The following is a 23,925-nucleotide window of genomic DNA, read 5'->3' on the forward strand; positions in this document are numbered from 1 at the left end:
ATCGAAACAGCCAGCCGGCATCAAGTGGAAATCTTATCACCACTATCACAAGTAGTGTGTGATGTCGTTCAAGTTTCAAAGATTTATATCATAAAAAATGATTCTTTCGTTCGTTAGTTCTTACCTTGGCCGACTGAGAAATTAACCGTGTCAAGGTGTAAATATATGTCAGAATTTAGCAGACTGGCCACCCCGAGAAGGCGTGATCCGTGCTAAGCGGCAAGCCGGCAAGCGGCATGCACTATGCAGTTCAGAAAATTGTCAACCGCCGTGACTGCCGCCGACCACCGCTGACAAGGTGACATGTTAAATTGACAGATCTCTCGTGTCGTTACAAATTTGCAGTTTTAAATAATAAAAAGTTACAATAAACAGTTAATTAATCTAAAAACAAATAGAAATGTTCTTCGTAGTGGATGTTTTAGACATGGTAGGTATATACATGATTATTATTTCACTAACATTATACCTTATTTGGGAGCATACATTCCCCAACGTTTTCGGCAGTCGGATCAAGATATCATATTCAATTGAGCATGTTTTTATTAACAGTGTTGTAATTTTGGAACGATGCATTTACGTGTATAAGTTACCAAAGTCTCTCACAAAATTGTGCCGCATTCCTTATACGTTATAGGCAAATGTAATGCGGAAAGTATATGTCAGTTTGTACTGCGGACTGCGGATGTGCTGTTCTTGGAAAAATTACCTCAACGCCTCCTGTAGATAACTAACAAATAATCATATCGTACAGTACCGAAATTTAAATATATACAATATAATATTTATTCATCTGAAAAACATACTAGGGTGAATGACAGTTTGAGTTCTTACATCCCATACTTTTAAGTTTATGGGGATATCTCAAATACTCTCCCTTTTGGTATACTCAGAGTTGCAAATACTCTCCCTGGTAAACGACCACCATTCAAAATCGAATTGTTGCTTGAAATGGTATTGGCCGTGTTTGGTGACAAGATCGGAATGGCCGGGTACTTGCAACCCATCTCCTTCTCTTCCCCGCTCCCTCCAGTCTTACAACATACCCAAATTCGGTATGCCGTCATAGTCCCCCTGGCTCCAGACAGTTGGAAGTCTTGTGTGGTATTCACATAAAACAAATATAATATGAATCTTACGGTTATGTCAAGGCAAAACAATTTGAAATAAATATTTAAAATTATTTCTACAGTGAACTTGTTATGCACCATTAAATTACAGTTTAAAAATAATAATATTTAGATGATTGTATAGCGCCATTTTTGTGCAAAATCACCTCAAGGGTGCTGTACAAATATATAATACACTTATACAATGATCTATGTTATTACTAACTAATATGGAGATAATATACAGTACCATACTTACCTGACAGGTCACTTGATTAACACTTAATAAACATTAACTTACCCGGGAGGTCACATGAGATCAACACTGTTTATTGTTTATTAGAGTTTATTTGTTTGTTACATCTTCTTTGACTGCCTGTAGAAATAAATGTACATTTGTAAATATGGATCATGAATGGGTAACCAACCTTGAAATCTGTCTATGGTGAATTTTAATTTACCAGTACTTTTATGATTGTTATAAATAATTGACTGCACTTTTGCACAATCCTCACACAATGTTTGCATTAATTTTTAAATTTTTAGTCACTGTTTACTTTTTACAATCCATTTAAATATATACAATATTTGACGGCCGGCATAGTCCAGTGGTAACGCATTGGACTACCATTCCGAAGGTCGCGGGTTCGAACCCGGCGTGCGCAAATAAATTTTATTTGATTAATTTGTGTTATTTCACAATTAATTAATTAAAATAATATATAGTATATTTGCGGCACGTTCCAGAGTGGAAGATACTACCAGTATCGCCCTGGTGTAGTAAGACCACCATTCAGAATTGAAACGTTGCTCCAAATGGCTTTAGCCGTGTTTAGTGACTAGATCTGAATAGCCAGGTACTTCCCCACCTTCCTCTTTCCCTTCCCCACTTACCTTCAGCCTCACAACATCCCCCAATTGGGGATGCCATAGTCTCACTGGCTCCAGACGGGAGCAGTTGGGACTCTTGTGAGGTATTCACTATAAAAAATTTAATCTTTTCGTAATAGTTTCTCTACATACTTCATTAACATCAAAAAAACCGCGGAGCGGGTTTTCAACTGCTAGTATATGTATATATTATATAAAAACGCACTATACTATACATTTAGATGTCACCTGTGACAGGTAAAAAAAATGCTTTTTCTGAACGGCGCCATCTGTTGGATGTAAAAGCAAAACGCGCTATTGTTTCTCTATCTGTATAGATAGACTGATCCATAGCAAAGTTTACAGCTAGTTTTCTAATAAATATAATTTATTTCCTGAAAAATAAGAATGTTTTATATTTTGACCAGTTAATTAACCGGTTAATTATTGGAATTTAATATAAGCACAAATAAACTACCAATTACTTCTATATCCATACTCTTCTCCCTCCGCTATTACTTTGTTTTGAGTAATAATACATCAAAAATAAAATAATAATTTTTAACTGTTTCTTTAAGTTCAATAGATAAATACAAGTTTACACCACTCCAACAATCAATAATAGCATATTTAATATTTCTTTCTATACATATTATTTTTTATCAGTTCTTTTGCCCTGACCAAAGAACAGGGCCGGCCCTGAGCCAAATGGTGCCTGGCGCTCGTCAAAACCTCAAGGGCATTAGGTGTTAGGTATTATCGGTGCTTTGGCTTCGTGGTGCCTTGGCAATACGGCGCCCGAAGCAAACTGCTCCAATGTGGTATTTTCAACTATGAATACCGTTGAAAATGTGTGGAAGATTTATACTTTATTTTTCTGATTATGATTATCTTACCAAAAATATTCACTTTTAATAATTTCATTCATAATTATTGATTTAAAAACAATCGAAAAACCTCACATTCTGAAACGGTTCCAACTGGTTACAACATCATAACGGCATAGAAAACGTCAATATCTGGTGAGCCGTCTGTCACCAACGTTGCCCGGCGTGACATCAACACCGCCGAATTCATAAATAAAAACGAACCTGTCAATTTGGCGGCAAACTGAAAATGGCGCATTTTAAATCAAACATAAAAATACCTTCATTATCGTAATTTTTTTCGAGAATAATAAAACATAATGAAAATACCCCATTGCGCCTGCACAGGGCTGGCACTGCCAAATAATATATTTTCTGAAAGAGTGAGTTCCAAGACTAATTTAAAATTAACATTTTAAATTAATTGTGTGGTTAAAACAGTTATATACAGGGTTTTCCAATAAGAGGTGTTATTTTGAATAGCCCGCTATTTCGGTAGATGTTACTTTTGAAGCTGTCATGTTTTGACATTTGACAAGTAGAAACTACGCCATTAATAAAAATGGAACGATACACGCTTCAACAACGCATTGAAATTATTAAAATTCACTTGAGTGAATCAAATGCAAATCATCTTGAGTGATGAGGCCCATTTCCACCTCGGTGGCTTCGTCAACAAGCAAAATTGTCGCATCTGGGGCTCGGAAAACCCAAGAGTTATTGTTGAAAAGCCTCTCTATCCTCAACGTGTGACTGTTTGGTGCGGTTTATGGTCCGTCGGAGTCATTGGACCTTACTTGGGAGGAATGCAGATCACGCCAAACTCTGGGAATTGAATAAAAATGCACTTTCTAGATGAAAAAAGTGTGTAGAAATTCATTAAAAAAAGAATTAAGGCGCGGAAGAATAAATTGAGGGAGATACAGCCGATCAAAGTTTAATAAATTGCACTTCGCGATCTGATATTATCACCATATTCGGACAGTCCGCCGCCATATTTTGTCACGAAAATCAAATTAAAAACTTTTAATACTTTTGAAATTTCAGTAGTGCCATCCAAAAAATAAAAAGTGTTGCCATATAATAATATCAATGCATGGAAAATTCTGAAAATTAAATATCATTTGCCAGATTGGTAGTTTATTATTTAAAATCTTGTAAATACTTAATTTATGTATATATTATATAACCTACCCTAACTGTGATTTTCCGTAACAAAAAAATGACCCTTTAATAACGCCCACTCGCGTCCCCTTTAGAGTTTTATCCCAGTTTTCAAGTAGTTTGTGGGCTACGCTAGGTTTGTATAGACGGTTTGTGATTTAATACTAATACCTTTTTTCCATGTTATTTCCTGTTACACAAAATTGCCCCTTTAATAACGCCTGCTCGCGTTCCCTTTAGAGTTATATCCCAGTTTTCAAGTAGTTTGTGGGCTACGCTAGGTTTGTATAGACTGGTTTGTGATTTAATTCTAATACCTTTTTCCCATGTTCTTCTGCCTACTCTAACCCAAACTAAACACCTAACCTATTTTGTAAAAAAATATTATTATTATATGGCAACACTTTTCTTTTTTTGGTTGGCACTACTGAAATTTCAAAAGTAAATAGTTGTTAATTTGATTTTCTTAAGTCATAATTGATAAATAAAACATGGTTACTATGTATCGCGTACGAAGTTTCAAAACCCTATAACTCAGTTAATAGTGCCGACCCCCACCTAATTCTTTCAGATTCGGATTCCCCAGCCCTAAATTAGTCTAAATCAAGTTCAATTTCGGTTATACTCCCATAAACCGAATTTTACCCTCAGATCGCGAAGTGCAATTTTATTAAACTTTGATCGGCTGTATCTCCCTCAATTTATTCTTCCGCGCCTTAATTCTTTTTTTAATGAGTTTCTACACACTTTTCTCATCTAGAAAGTGCATTTTTATTCAATTCCCAGAGTTTGGCGTGATCTGCATTTCACCCCCTTACTTTTCCGAAAATGAGGCTGGAGCAACAGTTACGGTGAATGGATCGCTATCGAGAGTTGATTAATGATTTTTTATGGCCGTAATTGGATGGTATTGATCTGGACAACGTTTACTTTCAACAAGACGGCACTACATGCCACACAAGCAACGAAACCATTGATCTTTTACGATTGAATATCAAAATAACACCTCTTATTGGAAAACCCTGTATAAGCACTAGTGGTCCCGCAATGCTTCGCTATTGCAAATGTCTTTCTCGGATGTCTCCGACTTCTTCCACCATTCAATACCACAAGGTTACTATTAAAAAACTACAATACATCGAATTTCATTCGACTCCGTATCTCATTCTAGTGCATAGATATTGCGTTTATATTGCATTTTTGACTGAGTGTAGCGAAGTTCTGTTCTAACTCGACCATTTGACATTTCACCTGTCTAAATTTGTTTGCATCTTTCCTGTTCAAGATGGTGGCCGTTATAATGGTTCAATAAAAATTCTTTTTTCAAATGTGATATCATTATGCTGATTAATTAAGTAGGTAAGTATTTAAGTACCTACTTACAATTCTTATTTTTGGTTTTGATTTGAAATAAGAAAAAATTGGATACATAATACTTTTTTTGAATTCGAATTCAGTTTAAAATAACACATCATATTTTTATTTACTATTCATATTCTATTAATATTTACTTATTCTCAACAACATTTAAAACTAACAGGTTTTAGCATAAAAATTTTCTAAATGTTATAGCATTCAAATCAGGTATTATGAAAAGAAACATAAATATTTTAGCAGTAATCAGGGGCCTTGAGGAATTTAATCTGTGACATGAATAAATATTTTACTACATCTGAGAAGACTATCTTTCTGATATCTTGAAGTCTTATATTATTATGTCTACGTAGTAATATCATGAGACATGCTGTTGTTATCTTATCCCATACCCATAACGCTTAATAAAAAAATCAATCAAGTGAAGATAATTGCAGTGTCCCCCAAGGATCACCATTCAGAATCGAAATTTTGTTTGAAATGGTAGTAGCTGTGTTTGGTGACTAGGCCTGAATAGCCTGATACTTAAAAAATATATATTTTTCTAATTAATTCATAAAAAAACTTTTAGAAAGTTTTTACAATACTTTTAAATATTCAAAATCGATGATCGTGTGTGTTCACTTGTTGCCGTAAGCAAGACAAACCATACACAATCCTAAGTTTTTGTTAGGGTTAACTTATTTTGTAAGTTTTATAAATTTTTGTTTTTTATTTTATTAAAAATTTTAATGCCGTGTTTGCTCGATATTATTTAAAATGTAAGTCTGAGAGATTGATATAGAAACATAATTTGAATAATATTCACATTATGAAAAGAACATAAAATACCATATTTAAATATTCAGTAAAAAGCTGTTCCTTAAACCACTTAATTTATTAATAGCACTGAACAGACATTTCTTAGAAGTGTGATGTACACCGATTTGAAAAAACCTGATGTCACCAATTTAGAAGACTTTTTAGACTCCTAGGCCCCAGACAAGCCACTGATATTGATCTGTTCTAAAAAATTGGTCTTACTTCGTACACACATATACATCCACAACCGTAGACATTCAAATCAATAGACGAGCCAATCAGGGAAAGAGAACAAACCAACTTGCGCTGAGCGCGGGAGGCGGCTTGTCCGTCTCACTCTCAGTGATTGTCAAAAAATGAATCTAAAAGTATACAGGCAGTTCGCATTGTAATTTGTAATATCACTACTCGAAAATAAAATTTCTTATGAAATCATGTAACAATAATCGCAGTGACAGCAGTTCGTGTTTACACTTTGCTCTTGCAAAAAAACTAAAAAAAACCTCCGAATTCGTGTGCAAACAGTATTTATATGGAAAATTTAAGTGCCAAAAAAGTTTATTTGATAAAACAGTAATAAAATAATACTATTCTAGCGGATTCTAAACATTTTTATCGAAAGTTTTAAAACAACCTAAGATTGTGTGTTTGTTCTCATTGAAATGTCCATCCCACCGATGCCTGATGAATGCTGCCATCGGCGTAAAAAAAGAATGCTGGATAAGATGACGTCCCCATCACAAAAAAAGGCCTCGGGAATGATTTCTCCAGTGGTTGAAGATGAGGAATCTGACGGAGCATCGGACTATTCCGACGTGTCTGAAAATGATAGTGAAATCCCAGTGTCCTCAGTACAGATACTGAACGACACTGAAGCAAGTCTAAGAGCACTCCAAGATGTCCTTGCTGAAAAGCAGTCAAGAGTCTCAAAGGATCAACAACTGCGGATAAGCGCATATGTATCCGCTGTATTCAGATCAGTTTCACAGCTGTTATTGGAACGAGAGGGTTTCAAAGCTGATCTGGCAACAGTTAATGCCAAATTAATAGTGGCAAAGGGAGAGATCGCGATTGAAAAAGCAGAAAACCAACACAGGTTAGAAAAAATATTGCAGTTGGAGTCAGATCTAGGACCAGTGATGCGTAGAGTAGCCGATGCCACGGAAGCAAGCCTATCGTTTGCCGATATTGTGAAAAATGGCCCACAGAAGATGATACCATCAATCAACCGCTCAGGACTTAACGTTGGGACCCCCAAACCTGCTGTATGCATCTTCCCAAAGCTGGATTCTACAAAAGATAGCGACGATACGAAACAGCTACTAAAAGATACATTACGACCATCAGAACTTGGAATCCGTGTGACGGGTATTAGGAGAATCAGAAACAAAGGCGTTGTAATCCATACTGCAACACAAGAAGATCAGGATAAAATACTGAAAACCCCATGTCTAGCAAACTCGGACACTCTAAGCGCTCGATTACCAACAAAACGGCTTCCAAGGGTGATTTTCTTCAATGTTCCTCGTGACCTAACGGACGAGTGCTTCCTAAAAAATGCCTTAGCAGGAGCCCAGGACAAAGCAGGCCTAGATTTCGCAGTAAAAAGTTGCAAGCTAAGTCACCTTGCTGGCGCTCGAACTGGATCAACTTGCCACCGGGTCTTCGAGGTTCCTGCCCACATTCGTCACGTGCTGGTGGAGCAGGGGAAAGTCTTTGTGGACTGGAATGTGTGCCGTGTTCGTGACTTCATTGGACTTACAGTGTGCTCCAAGTGCCAAATGATCGGACATTCCTTCAAGTTTTGCAAGGACCAGCAAAGATGTGGACACTGCGCAGGCGAAGGTCACGCCCGGATAAACTGCCCAAAAGCCGCCGCCGAGCCTGTCTGCGCCACCTGTACAAGATTTGGGAAGCCCGCTGCACATCCGACTGGAGACAAGGACTCCTGCCCGGCCTACAAGGCTGCCCTTGCCAAGGACTTTGCAACCATTGATTATGGCGTCTAATTACATTGAAGAAGATGACGAGGTAGATTACGAAAATACTCATAATTTCTGTGATTGGCTAAAGTTTCATAGCAACTACAATATGGAAAATATTAATATTGTTCAGTTGAATGTTAGATCGATTTATAAATACTGGGATACTTTGAATGTCTACTTAAATACTTGTTGGAAGCATATTCATGTGTTAATGTTATGTGAAACGGCTATAACACCGAATCTTGTCTGTCTGTATAATATTCCTGGATTTAACTGCTACAACTATTGCCGAACTAAAAAATCTGGAGGAGGTATATTGCTATATGTTCGAAATGAATTCACATTTCAACAGAAAACAATAGAAACAAATCATTTTGAATGTGTGCTTGGCTCTATGACACTTCCAAACAAGAGTATTTTAAACATCATAGCAATATACCGCCCCCCCAACTCTAGCCAACCACAATTTCTTAATGAAATATCTGCCATTCTGCATACTATAAGCCCCAAAGAAAATGTTTTACTTATAGGAGATATTAATCTAGACTTGTTAAATTGTCAAAACCCTATTATTATGGCATATGAAAATATAATGTCGGATAATTATTTAATCAAATGTATTTGTGACGTAACTAGAGAAGCAGTTTTAGCAGGAAAAGTTACTCGTACTTGTTTAGACCACATATTTGTCCGATTTAACAGTGGATGTAAACAAAGCGATTCTCTTTCCTCATGTGTATGTAATAATATTACTATAGCGGATCACTTTTTAACTGCAGTTAATATTAAATATAGTGCAAGGAAAGAAGCCCCAGAACACGGGGAAAGAATTTCGTTTTTATCGCAAAACAAAATCGACAAAAACATTCATAATTTTAAGTGGTACTCCTTGCTTGAGGAACAAGATTGCAATATACTATATAGTAAAATTAAAAACAACTTTAAGAATTTGTATGAACAGAGTAAAATCGTTATGAATTATAAACCCAAAAAAAGACCTCTGTCAATAAAACCTTGGATAACTTCTAATATCTTAGAAAACATTAAAAAAAAAGATTCATTGTACAGAAGGTGGAAGAATTTTCCTAGCAATCAATTCTTTGAATTGGAATATAAAACTTTCAGAAATAAGGTGACAAAAGAAATTATTAAATGTAAGTCTACCTTTTTTAACAATAAATTCAAAAATTATTTTGGAAATACAAAAAAAACTTGGGATGAAATAAATAAATTATTAGGACGCAAGTCCAAAAGTAGTTGTGACGAAATAATCTCGAAATATATGTTAAATACGAATAATGAAGAAACCGTAGCAGATAAGTTTGTTGAATATTTTACAAATAGTGTTAACTCTATGATACATAAATGTGATTATTTAGCATCGACCGTCAGGCCGAATGAAGTGCAACATAGTATGTACCTACCCAGAGCTACCTGCCAAGAAATCAATATTATTGTTAGCAAATTAAACAATTCAAAGTCACCAGGGATTGACAACATTCGAATGTTTGACATTAAGACACATATTAATATTTTAGGGCCTGTTATAACACACTTTATCAATTTAATTTTATCGCAAGCAGTAATACCAGATGAACTAAAAAGTAGCATCATTAGGCCAATTTACAAAGGGGGCAAACATACAGATATTCAAAATTATAGGCCAATAAGCATATTGCCAGCCCTAGAAAAAATACTTGAAAAATACATTTCCATAAAACTTAATAAATATCTAGAATCTTTCTCTTTGTTGGATCCCAACCAATATGGATTTCAAAAGAAAAAAAGTACGGAAATGCTGCTTCAGGAATTTTCAAATCACATAAATTATGAATTAAATCTAAAAAAACAAGTTTTGGTTTTATTCATAGATAACTCTAAGGCATTTGATACCATTGATACAAATAAACTATTAGAAACACTGGAGGCAATAGGAATTAGAGGAAAGCTGCTAGTTTTATTAAAAAATTTACTAACTGATCGACAAATAAGAGTAAAAATTCTTAAAAAATTTAGCAAAAGAAAATATATCTCAACAGGTGTTGCACAGGGGTCAATTCTAGGGCCAACCCTTTATATTATTTATGTCTCAATTATGAGAAAATTGTTTTCATTTGTTAAACATTTTGTATATGCAGACGATACGGCGCTCGTAATATCGCACGAAGATCTGGTTACTGCAATGAACCTTATGCAACATGATTTTATTGCCCTACTGAAATGGTCGCATGATGCAGGCCTCTTTATAAACGCCAAAAAAACTAAAATTATGCACATCAGATCTCCACACGCCAGATGTAATGTAATTCCTTCATTATATACACACACATTTGACTGCATACATAAAAATGTTGCACAGCCCTGTTCATGTGAAACCATTGATTTTGTCAAAAGTTATGTATATTTGGGTGTTACTATTGACTGCTACATGAAATGGGATGTACAAATTGCTAATGTTTGTAAACGTCTACGAGCTATTGTGGGTAGGATTTATAAAATAAAATACTTTGTGCCTATAAGTACTTTAAAGTTAATCTACTTATCTCTGGCTGAATCCACTATACGTTATGGAATTACTTCTTGGGGACATTCTTGTAAAACTAATATAAGCTATATACAAACATTACAAAACTCCATTATAAAATTGTTAATCCATAAATATGACAATCAACACAGAAGTAACATTAAATTAATATACAAGTCTCTGAATATTTTACCTGTCAGAGGATTATTGTTTTATAATATTGTAAGTCAACATGTTATATTGTCTGATTCATTGTATAGGGAAAGAGTTTGACATAAACATAACACAAGATTCACTCAAAATGAAGGACTGGTAGTTCCGAAATGTACTAATAAATATGGTGAAAGAACTTTAAACTATATAGTACCCAAAATGTTTAACTTATTACCAATGACAATTAAAAATAATAACATGTATACTGCCAATGTTAAATATAATCTAAGGAAATGGTTATTGGATAATAATGATCTATACTGATGCCCCTGAAATGGAATTCATATTCTTAGAAAATGGAAAAACAATTATTTTATAATACCTGACTACCTACCTCTATTTATGAAACTATTGATGTACTTGTTGATAATACTAATTTGTTCATACATTTATTTTTACTTGCTTATTTTATAAGGCTTTTATGTTTTATGTTGATAATACTAATTTGTTCATACATTTATTTTTACTTGCTTATTATATAAGGCTTTTATGCTGCTATTTAAACTTTTCTGCAATGTAACCAATTTATGTAATTATGTACCGTTCAAATTGTATCTTATGAGTGTATAAATGTTGTCTCTATGTCCCTGCTGACAAACTACACAAGTAGTTTAGCGGGTTTAAATGTGAATAAATAAAAAAAAAAAAAAAAATTACAAGTATCCTTTTTACAATGACGCGCAAATTGCTGGCAGCATAAAAAAAACCTAACTACAAATACCAATTTGGTAACCATAAGTTCAGGCTTATTTCCAAAATTTTATATTTTGTTACACTATTTAGTTAGACACTTTTACAAATGTGTTATAATTTACCCACCTCACTCAATTTCAGCGTTGCTACGCCGGGCGATTAGTTTAAGGAGGAACATTCAGATTCTGCGCAGAACTTTACTTTTCTGCGCATGGTCTGGTTATTTCAACGTGCGCTCCTCAGTAGTCAATGTACGAAGATGTCATAGTATATTCAAAGCATTATTGAACCCTTCTGGTGCCAAAAATATGGTCATGTTGTTTGCCTCCAGTTTGTCTAAATGATACCCAGATTTCATGTTCAGGCAAGTCTATTAATTTGGATGTCTTTGTTCACAACACACTTCTATTAGTTTATCAGTAATTAATAGCTACAGGTGTGCATGTGTGTTATTGTAATATGATATTTTACTTTCCAACACCCCATTTTCTAAAACAAGAAGAGTAAACACGAAATTATTTTTTATAAAAAAATTCTTTCGTTGTTTACTGAGTTCACCATTCATAAAAAGTTTAGTTCAAACACTTTTAACAAATTGCGTTCAGCTAAAGTGTTTGTTGTAACAGCGTATTAACTGATAAGGCGATGTTAGTAAGGAAAGGAAGTATGACTTTGCAATGATAATTATCAGACTTCAAAACTGATCTTTCATTGGCATGTGTCAGCTGAATTCCCCCTGATTCTTGAGTCATTTTTGTGATAAGGACTGGTAGGATAATCATACCAATACATAAACAGTGATATCTTGATCGATCGTTCCTCGATTAATAGTTTTTTTGTCGAAAATCATGAAATCCAACTTAACTTGTCAGTAGTTTTGCAAAGAAAAAAGAAACACGCTCCTCTATTAACACACTTCGTGCGGGAAAAGTAGTTCTACCCATTCGGTCGATCGATGCTTAGCGGCGGGAAGGGTAGTTCTACCTTTTGCGCCGGCCTCATTTCAATGCAGAAAAGATGGAATTATTCATACCAATATATATAAATAATATATACCAATCTCTTTGTAATGGTCCCAACTATATGTACATGATTATCGAATCGTAATGCAAGTCTTCTTTTTATATTTATCTTCGTGCCTTTCGTTTACATCGGTATTTCAACAAAAGGATAGTATATTATTTAGATAACATATTTTGTTATTGTAATAATTCAATTCTATTATTTAAAGTATTTAAAGAAAGCAAGTATGGGCAAATACAGACAGGCGGACCAAAATAAACATATTACAAGGTTAATTGAGTTGCATTTCAAATAATATTCGATTTTCATTTAGTACTTCCATAGCTTGGGTATGCTGAGTTACTATAATGTACGATGTAGAAAATTTTTATAAACATATTTTAATTATTTTCGAAGATATAGCGATTTAAAACAAATGAAAAAAATTAGCGCTGGACCTTTATTTTCGAGACAGCGTAGCACCAGCGCAAAAAATACCTGCCAGAAATGTGTTAAGATCATAGACAAAACGTGTAATATTTGAGACATATTATAATATATATAATACACTTACGACCTATATGTTTATTTAGTAAAACACAAAAAAACTATTAAAATTACTCTAACTTCTATTTAACTTCAACTTTAACTGTTTTTATTAAATTCACAGAAACTCCAGTAAAATCACATTCATCTATCTATAGGTGCTATATTTTTTTTCTTTCTTTAACCACCACTGTTTTGTATACATAATTTATAATGCCCATGCACAGGCTTCACCTTTGTGGGATTTTTTTTGTTACTGTCTAAATATATTTTTTATAGTTATATATGTACCAGTATGTATCAAAAAAAACTTACAATAAAAAAATAAAAAATTCTTCCAGATCAATCGCTGCCGGCTGCCGCTTCTGGCATAAGTTATCGTTAGACATTCAAACAGCGGTGCACGCATTCGGTTATCTTTTAACTTTTTTTGTATCTCAACTTTAAAAATTAACCGTCCGGTGAAAATGCATAGTTTTCAAGAAAAATTTAAAATGTCGAAGAAGTGGAAAAAATTCCACAGAAAAACGTGTTGATATATAGCAAAGTGTTTAGTAATCATGGCACTTATATGTGAAATATCGAATCATATTAGAAAACATGTGAAATATCTATCGTTTTTTGGAATATTAAACATTTATTCATAGTTTATTTCAATAGGATATTTTATAAACGATAGATAGATGTTTCAATACATATATTATGTACATAAATACACAATATGTACTTAGATAAATAGTTACCAATAGGTTATCAAGTATACAATATTTTACCCGTATGACTATCGATAAATTATCAATAAATCTAATCTTTCAAGTACACAAGAATCAGTTAAGCAAAGTTAACTTTTTTTAATATTATACAAGCATAGTGCAAGCAAATAATAATATGAACTTGAAATATTTATATATTATGTTGATTTAGTACAGAAAACACATTTAAAATATTTTTGAAAGAAATTTTTTGACTGTCAAACTAGGAAGATTTATCCGTTTCTGATTTATAATTTAAATTATTATTTTATTGGCTTAATTCAAGAACATACTTAGATATCTATCTATTGCAAGACCACAAAACTAAGGACATGCCCGTATGTAGTGATGTGTATTCCCCGACCGAATAATATAAATTCCCCAAAGTCGGGAATTTTTCTAAATGGGGTTTATATTGATCAAAATGTATTATATTTAAGAAGTTAATAGTGACAGTAAAATAAGTTTTTCGATATCTCCAAAAATGACTAAGTTACGAACTTTCAAAGTGAACTTGGGCAAAACGCATGCAATCGTGCCTCGTGACGTCACACGAGACACGATACAGTACAATTGATAATTTGAATGTTAGTGCTACAGTTCTGCTGCGTTAGTCATTTTATGGACTGTGACATCACAATTCCGGCCGGCCGTAATTATCAACATTTTGACGGCTTATAACATGAAATATTATTGCAGGAGACAACATTATTGGTTTTTCTGGGGATTTCACCATTTAGATGAAAATTCCTGTAATATCTCCCATTTCAGAAATAAATTTTGGGAATTTACCCATCACTACCATGATAGCATGTTCATAGTTTAATATTATTAGTGTAATTCATCGAGTTCATAGTTTAATATTATTAGTGTAATTCATCGAAATAATGTCTGAATTGTACATAGAAACTATGTACATATATTATATTCTTTTTTCTAGGAAAATTACCGCATCCCAACAGCGTTTCTCCAAATGCCACCCCAATGGCATACCCGTTATAGAAACCTCGATAAGTTAAACAACTCAAAGGGAAGAAGACGTAATGAGTTAAATAAGTACATTTTTCTTCCAGGCTGGTTGGTGGTCGGGGGCCATTGGTTTTCAAATAGTTTTGGGCGTGTTAATATTCCTATGGAACCGCAGTCGAGCCAAGAAGGTGATCAGGAAGAAGCCCAAGCCGACAGACGACCAGAGACTCCTCGATTGGAAGCCCCTGCCCCTCGTCGACGAGGATGTGATCCATGAGAAGCCGCCCATCATGGGCAAACTGAACCAAGATGAACTGAACATGGGAGCCACGAGCTTCCTCTGCCTCGACCGCGAGGAAAAAGTGCGCGATGATTCGATCGCGGCGCTGCGCAAGTACGGCGTGGGATCGTGTGGTCCTCGCGGCTTCTACGGGACTATCGACGTGCATCTGGAACTCGAAGAGCGGTTGGCGAACTTCATGGGCGTGGAGGAGGCTTGCGTCTATTCGTACGGATTCTCGACGGTGGCCAGCGCTATTCCGGCCTACGCCAAAAAGGGAGATCTAATTTTTGCGTAAGTAAATTATTGTGATTTCAGATTTTCACAGCCAATAGTATTACGCTTTAATTTTGTTTTTACATAGGGGATACGTGCATGATGTTTTTTATATGTATTTTGTTTTGTCAGTCAGATTTTATATATTTATATAAAATTGTAAATTATAAGTTGAATAGCCCTGATATGTTAATGTTAATTCACTTTCATGTTCCTACCATTAGATCACAGTTCCCTAGTATGTATTATTGTGAAAAATATACTATTGTTTCAGGTTACCATTCTGTTATAAATATTTAATGTGCCTCTATTGAAGCATAAAGCTGTACTAATTGAACATTTTAGCAGTGTATATTTTAACAAGGTCACTGTACAACAGATTTTTCTTGCTTTATTTTAAAATACCTAAAAACAATTTAGGTATTTTAAAATATTAATTTTCACCAAAAGTAATGAAAATTTTAGCTTAATTTGGGCACACAGACCCGCCCTTTAATCATATTTCTGTTCAGTGTTATTTTACCAGCAAGGAGTTAGTGCCAAGAAGCCGTTGCGGTTCATCTTATAAAGAAAGAAGAGATATTTTTAATAAAAGTAATTATTATTTAAAGTAATTTTATATTTATTTTCAAGCGATGAATGCGTCAACTTCTCGATACAGAAGGGATTCGATGCGTCGCGCAGCACCATCCAGTACTACCGGCACAACGACATGCACCACCTGGAGCAGCTGCTGGCTTCAGCTTCAGCCAAAATAGCCAAGCGGCGCGCCTTCATCGTCACCGAGGGTGTCTTCTACAACACGGGCACCGTCTGCCCGCTGCCGCAACTCGTGGAACTGCGCAAGAAGTACAAGCTGCGCCTCATATTGGACGAGAGCCTCTCTATCGGGGTGAGATACTCTTTGTTAATCTTTAACCTGATTTATGCTGCTGTCCCAAATATATGTGACCCAACGGTGGCTATCCCGAACTTATTATTTTATCATGTTCTCTTTTGTCACTGTACTGTTTTATCTGATTACCTGCTGTCACATATGTGATCCATTGGCGGCTATCCCCGTATGCGTATGTCTCATTTGTGATCCGTGAAGTTTCTCTAAAACATGTACTGGTCAACACGGGATAGATTGATAAATTGGGTTTAAAAGGCCAGCGAATAAAAGGTTAATATTTGATTCATTTTGTAGGGTTTTTTTTAAAATATAATCACCACTGCCCAATTGTTCATGGCATCCCCATAGACATATGAATATTAGTAGACCTGCCCTAAGTGATTAAAAGCGTATTATTCCCCACTCCCCATACCGGTTCCATTGGAGCCGGCTGTGCTCGCTTATGGCCTCAAGTGAATTTAGAAAACGTGACGTCATCATTCTTGTGCGAACTATGGTCGAGGCATCATCGGTTCATTTTACGAAATAACACGGCAAAATGGTATCTTGTGGTATGAAAACTTGTAAAAATAGATGTGAAAAAGAGAATAAACCCAATTGTCGTATTACATTCCATATATAAGCATTATTTTACTTTATTTTAAGCATATTCACATCGTATAATATGGATCAGTTGTAGAAACATATAAGTACTATCACACCGAGATACGACTGGACGCGAAACACAAAGCTGGTTGGTTGCTGGGAAGTAAATTATGAACATTTATAAAAGTGTCTTAACTAAATACGTAAGCGAAATATTCGACTCTGAAAATAGAAGAAATTTAGTTTGCCGAATTTGGACTTCGCAAATTTGTTCATAACGTGGCGAGTAATTTGCGCTCCCATGTAAAAATGTCTATTCATTCAAAAGCAGATTTTACTTTTAAGAACTAAATGGTGATATTAAAATGCGAGATGCCTATATACTGTCAGATTGATTTATTGACGAATCACAGTCAGCTTTACCCCCTTCGTTCTTCAATAGTTGATTTTACCCCTCATTTTTAATTTCTAGTCTATACAGGGTGTATCGGCACTAACCCGACAAACTTTAACCAGCTATTCCTTAGCACATTTGGAGTGAAAAATGTTATGGGCACTTTGCTGTCCGGTAGCATTTTTTTTTCAATTAAAAACAAAAAAATTTAAAATTTCCACACTACATCACTGTCATTGGCATTGCGTTTCGTGTTAAACAGGTGTTATAAGCAAGTGTGTCAAAAAGCGTCTTCGCTCTTTCGCACACACTAATTAATAATAGTTAAAAATGAGACGAATGGTGCCGTGCCATTTCGTTGTGACTGTAAACGTGCGCCAATATAGGTACACACGTGCATTATTCAACGGAATTCGAATAAAATATTTGCCAGATGGGTTTTCAAACTTTATCAAAGGATAAAACAGTGGTGACATGTGGTGAAAATATGAATAATAAATTTTTTATTAAAAAAAAACGTTACCGGACAGCAAAGTGCACATAAGATTTTTTACTCCAAATATGCTAAGGAATGGCTGGTTAAAGTTTGTCGGGTACGTGCCGATACACCCTGTATATGTCTGTGGGCATCCCCTATTTCGAGTATTATTGCGAGAGCTTTAGACGGAGGAAGGTTGGGAAGAACCTGACCATTCAGATCTGACTACTGAAATCATTTCAAACTATTTAGATTCTGAATGGTCACCAGGGCTATAGTGAGAGTCTCTGCCACTCGAGTGATAGTTTTTTAAAATTATTTATTGAGTTAGTTTATACAACATTTGAATATAAACAAGATAATATTTCATTTAGTAACTTTTAATATTTTTACATAAACATGACGTTTCTTTTTAAATACATTAATTCTTCAGACTTTCATGCATTTCATCATACATCTTTAGTCCTTTGTACATTAGGCAGTTCTGTGATTTTGATTTCTTCATATGTGGCAATCTAATTCTATTTACATTTCTGGTTTCGTAATTATGAACATCTCTATTAAAAACAATTTCATCCTTAAAATATTTTGGCATTTGGTTGTTCATGACTTTATGCACAAAAATTAACACATTAAATAACAGTCTCTTTTTTTATTGGAATCCAATTTAGCTGCTCTCTCGTTTGATTAATGCTTGCGTATTTGCCTTTTCCCAGTATACATCTCATAGCTCTATTCTGTATAACATCTAGTTTGTTCAAATCTCCTTCATAGGCCAAATATAACATAGTAGAAAAATAATCTAAATGTGGAGCAATTATAGTTTTATAAATGAGCTCTGTAGTTTTTCCATTTAGTTTATATCTTAATCTTCTAAGAAAATTTACTTTTTTTTATACCTTCTTTAGCACATATTCAAAATTTGCTGTGAAAGTGAGTTTTGAATTGAGTATTACACTCAGGTATTTAATTTCATTTAGTTAATTTCGGTTAGGTTAGGTTAGAATTTCTCACAAATGAAACGGAGTAAAAATATTTGAATAAAAAAAAAAATCGATAACATAATTTTAGAATATCGGGTTTTGAAGTTTTCTGTGATTGGGTTCTTAACCGAGGTTGTTCTGAAAATTTCTCACAGCCCTCATAAAATGATTTGAACACTCGAATAAGACAGTATTATTGTGATGGATTATGTCAACAATTTTGGAAAATTTTGTGGGTTATTAGTGTTTGCTTCAGTCAAATCAATAATCTTACAATAGTGTTGACTTTTATTGTTGCTATTTGGATGTCAATGTGGCAAATCAATCAAACCGTAATTTTATGAATTTAGTGAATGACAAATTTATCAAAGTATCACAAATAGAATAAATTGTTAAACGCCCTCGAGCCTGGTAGCCCATTAACGGGTGCTCCGCTTGTGTCCGTTAGGTTTTTGCATACGTGCACAGGGGATTGATGCTTCTAGCTCCTTCGAGCAGGCTCATTGAAATACCTGTGGAACATACTCAGCATGCCTACATTGCGTCTGTCCGTTAGATATGACAATCGGTCTGTTAACAACGGATTGTCAATCAGACAGACCGCCCTCCTTTGCACAGAATTTTGTTTGACGAAATAACAATATAATTTTTGTTTACATTAGCTCCATAGCCCTGAGGAAAATAATTTCCCTCAGGCCCATGTCATCTTTGGGGATGCTGTGTGGAGGTTTTTTTAAATGAAATGAGTGGAAAATCTGGAAAGGAATTAGATATAAAGGGTGGGTAGGAATTTAGGGGTTAGTGTGTCCACGTGACGTATGAATTCATCCCTACCACGGCGGTGCAAGGCGATAGTTATTCCTACTGGAGAGGTAAAAAAAGATCTCCCCCCAACCAGTCTCCGAATCCGGCCCGCCAAGACCTTGACAATTCTACCCCCATGAACCCAGGCACCCCTGCCAAGTCTCCAAGCATAGCGAACTTGGGGTGACCTATGACAGACGTGTTTGTGACTCATACCCGCCTACCAAATTGGGGATTGATGTATAATTCTGATTAAAATTTGATATCTTCACTAAGTGTTTTGTCAAAGACGATGGGATATGGCTACAGAAGCAGAATGAGATGCATAATTGTTTTTTAAATGAGTTCAATTTGAAAAAAGATTCTATCATGATTGTTTAATTGATAGATTGGATACATCATTTAAAAAGCATGACATCAATTTCACCAGCTTCTATTCAGTCAATTAGAATAATGGTGTTAAACGAGACTCATTTCAAAAGCGGTTGTAAGATACCACTTTCCGTTATTTATTTACGAATAATGCGATATGTTTGAAGCTACAAGTAATAGTGAATTACTTTTTCAGTTACCTTGATTACAGTTTAACAGCCACTTAACCTCTTAAACCCACTTATTTCATGTGTTCCACAATTCCACAATCACAGCTACTAATAATGCCAGTATGTGTTAGTGATAATTTTTCTTGATAGAGTCACAAGTCGAGTAATAATGAATTCATATATGCATAGTAACATTTATCTAATTCCGTCAGCTAAGATTACTACAAATTAAAATTGATTATTTTAAGTGGTCCAGGGGTAAGGCTCTCGACTGGCAATCCGGAAGTCCTCGAGTTCACAAGTAAACTTTATTTGATTAACACGTGTTATTTCACGATAAAATCGTTTAAAATATATTTTTTTAATTCATTTTATGCCCATAGGGCTTTTACATAAGTATATGTGGTATAATTTTGACATGATGCATAATTTAGAACACGAGAAAGAAATGATAAAAATAAGATTACAGTAACCGAAAAATACTGTTATGTAGCAGTTTGAATCGTAGGAAGTAATAATAACAATCAAAGCTGCCACACGCTGGTTTTTGCGATCGCCGCCAAAGAGCAGCACTTTGCCGGCCTAAATGCTCGCCATCGGATGCACCGACGCAAACCGTTCGTTCGCCCTCGCCCTAGTCCTTGCTATTATACACGGTGTCCGGAAACTCGTAGTACAAGCGGGAAACTGGAGAATCTACACCACATGGGGAACCCAAATAAACATAAAGTTTTTTGATTTGAGCATTTTCACAAAAAAAAAAACCAAAAAAAAATATTTTTCGGCTATTTTAGGGTTAAAGTTTTTTCTGGTGTTTAGGGTTGAACAACAGATGTTTTAACCCTGCAGAGCAGAAATATTTTATGATTACACCGGATTAAATGAAGGGTGATTTCAAAATAATGCTTCAAATCCGAGTTTCTTCATTTGTTTTACTTTCAAATAGTTTTAATTAGTTGGGTACTTTGATCTTCAGTAATAATTTATAAGAATTTGATTAAAAAAAAAATTTAAAAAAAAAAAAAAAAATCAACTTCTAACTCGATTTACTCGATAACGAAAGCTCAAATCAAAAAAAAATATACAGTGAAACCTCTATCTATTGGTTTTAAAGGGACCTATCGAAATAAACGATGAATGCGGGAAAACAATGAATGCGGGATTAAGAGGACAAAACACAAGGAGATACGATCCAGTAAAGTTACCATCCTCCCAATCTGCATAACCGTTGGTAGATTAAAATTATAAGAAGAAAATAAGTTTTAGATGTAAATAAATGTATTTATTTAAAAAAATACAAAGCTAAACAGAACCAATTTTTTTTAAAAATTTATTGCATTGTAAATACATAATCTTTCATCGACATTTGTTTTTTTTACTGTTTTATTTCCGCAAGTCAACAGTATATTTTCAGCTTTGCAAATGATATTTTTTTCGGCATCAATATCTGAGTGTGCGTAGTAGAAAGTTTTCAATCTTTCAAAGAGGGTGCATGCTTCTGAAAATGAAGGTACAGGCAGCGGCTCCTCTTCATCAATATCGACCTCTTCTGTTGTCTCCGTCAATCTTGCGTCACACAAGCTTTCGATAGTTTCTATCCCACAAGTTAGAATATTGTCGTCGAAAGTAACAAAATTGTTAAAATTTGTCAAATTTGGTACCAAGAGATAAGAATTTTCTCCAGTTCGCTAAACTTTGATTCTTTACTGGTTTTTCTAGTTTTCGAAGATTTTCCGCACTTTTGAATTTGCTCCCGAATTTCGTTTTTTTTCAAGAAAATAGAATTTAACGTGGATGCCGCGATTCCTAAACGCTTGGCTATATCGACGCGTTTTTCAGCGGGGTTTTTTTCGTACGTAAGAGAACGTACTTTTTTCATCAAACGGCTCATTTCGAAGATAGTTTAAAAGCTCAAAAGGATAACTGCAAACACTCCACTAAGTTCGGGTATCTAGCGACAACTGACGACAACTAGCGACTGATGGCGGTGACAAACTGTTATTCTTTCTCTTTCTCTCTCAAAAGTTTCGCGCATCGTAATGAGTGCCGTCTGGCGCCGTTTAAACATAGACAAAATATATCAAATACGCGACGTAATTCCTACGATGAATGCGGGAAAATGGTGGACATAGAAACGATCGATGCAATCTATTTTTGTATGAAATGATTTCGGACTAGAAGAAATAAATGATACATCCGGGAAAACGATTATTCGAGGAACGATAGATAGAGGTTTCACTGTACTACAAAATCGACTCCAAATGTGATGTAGATTCACCAGTTTCCCGCTTGTACTACGAGTTTCCGGACACCCTGTATAACGTTGAAACCCTAACTTTTGTCTTTACTGAACCCCTGTCTCGTTCTGAATGATGTAGCAGAAGATGATAGCTGACCCCTCGCTTTGAGTAAGAGTTGACATCACGCCTTTGTAGAGCTAGTCCGTGGTAATGCATCAGGCCCCTGATGTCAACTATGTCGATTGACCTACATTCTAAATCCTACGTACATCACTTCTGTTTTATTGCACTGCCGCCCATCGTGTATTGCACGGACACGGGGGCCGGTATTATTGCACTGGCGCCTCACACGGGGCCCAATGCATGAAATAAAAATACAAGAAACTAATTTTTTAAAAGATACAGTGATGAGATAGGTTAACAAAGAGACAACCAAAGGTTTAAGAATAGGGTTGGAATAGGTTTTTAATATGATCCATAAAATTCACAAAGATAATATTAAACATATCATAGTATTGATTTCCCATAGTGTGAAACCTCTGTATAGGGCAATTAGCTGTGTAGTTGCACTTCCGCACATTGTGGTGGAATAGAGTATTGTGTCTTGTTGTTCTTGTGGGTATTTTATAACTTGCAGGATTTCGGAAGAGTCTAATTTAGAGTGTAGAATTATAAATAAGAAAGTTAAATTTTTTTTTTTGCATGTTCCATAGGGGCCATTCAAGTATTACGTAAGCAGATGTATTACAATTATTTACCCCCTCTTCCCCCTTGTCACCAAAAGTAAGCAAAGCTCTTACCCCCCCCCTCCCATGTTTACGTAAAAATTGGTACCTATATGCATTTTTCTGTTAATGTATTCTGTTTTTATATTGATTTTAAGCGAAAGAGGATCAACAGTAACACAACTATTAACTTGCTTTGATTTGCTTACAACACGTCAAATCGTCAATCGTACTGAAACGAAACAATAGATTGATGGAAGAAATTTTGACAAGTGAGTAGCGCGCGGTAATTCCCCCATTCGCTTTTAAGCGAGTACCTAAACGTATTAATTATTTGTGGGAATCCCCTAATATGTATTCGGTTTTCAAACATAGACAATGTGTGAAAAAAAAATAACTACTGCTGAGCAGTGCTGACGTAATCACTATCTCGACCCCCCCACCCCTCCATATCATCAAAAATAAGCAAAGCAAAGACCCCCCTGCCCCCTTATAGTGCTTACATAATACTTGAACGGCTCCATAGTGAAAGATACCCTCAGTATCGCCCCAATGTAAGACCACCATTCATTATTGAAACGTTGCTTGAAATGGCTTTAGTCATGTTTGGTGACTAGATCTGAGTAGCCAGGTACTCACCTCCCTCTTCCCCATCTCCTTCCCCTCCCCATAACCTTCATCCTCACAACATGCCCTAATTAGGGATGTTGGGATCAGTTGGAAAATTAAAAAAAAAAACACAAAGGAATAATGGGAGCACCATTTTGAAATATCATAAAAGAAAGAAAATGTTAGAGAATGTATAATAATGTAATACTTATTGTAAAAGTAATAACATGGTAACTCTTTGAAAGT

General features: G+C 34.9%; 1 protein-coding gene across 1 annotated transcript in view; it reads left to right on the forward strand.

Moving 5' to 3' along the window:
• The first annotated feature begins 238 nt into the window (after nucleotides 1-238).
• The window catches only part of Spt-I (serine palmitoyltransferase subunit I), a 31,314-nt gene continuing 7,627 nt past the window's right edge, over nucleotides 239-23,925 (forward strand). Inside the window, exons 1-3 of the mRNA XM_089633156.1 lie at nucleotides 239-430; nucleotides 14,973-15,442; nucleotides 16,058-16,316. Coding sequence (XP_089489282.1) covers nucleotides 401-430; nucleotides 14,973-15,442; nucleotides 16,058-16,316 — 759 coding nt within the window. The 5' untranslated portion in view covers nucleotides 239-400. The remainder of the gene's footprint in view (nucleotides 431-14,972; nucleotides 15,443-16,057; nucleotides 16,317-23,925) is intronic.

This window comes from Hesperophylax consimilis, chromosome 7, assembly GCF_061612785.1.
Source record: "Hesperophylax consimilis isolate HC1 chromosome 7, BYU_Hcon_1.0, whole genome shotgun sequence".
NCBI lineage: Eukaryota > Metazoa > Arthropoda > Insecta > Trichoptera > Limnephilidae > Hesperophylax > Hesperophylax consimilis.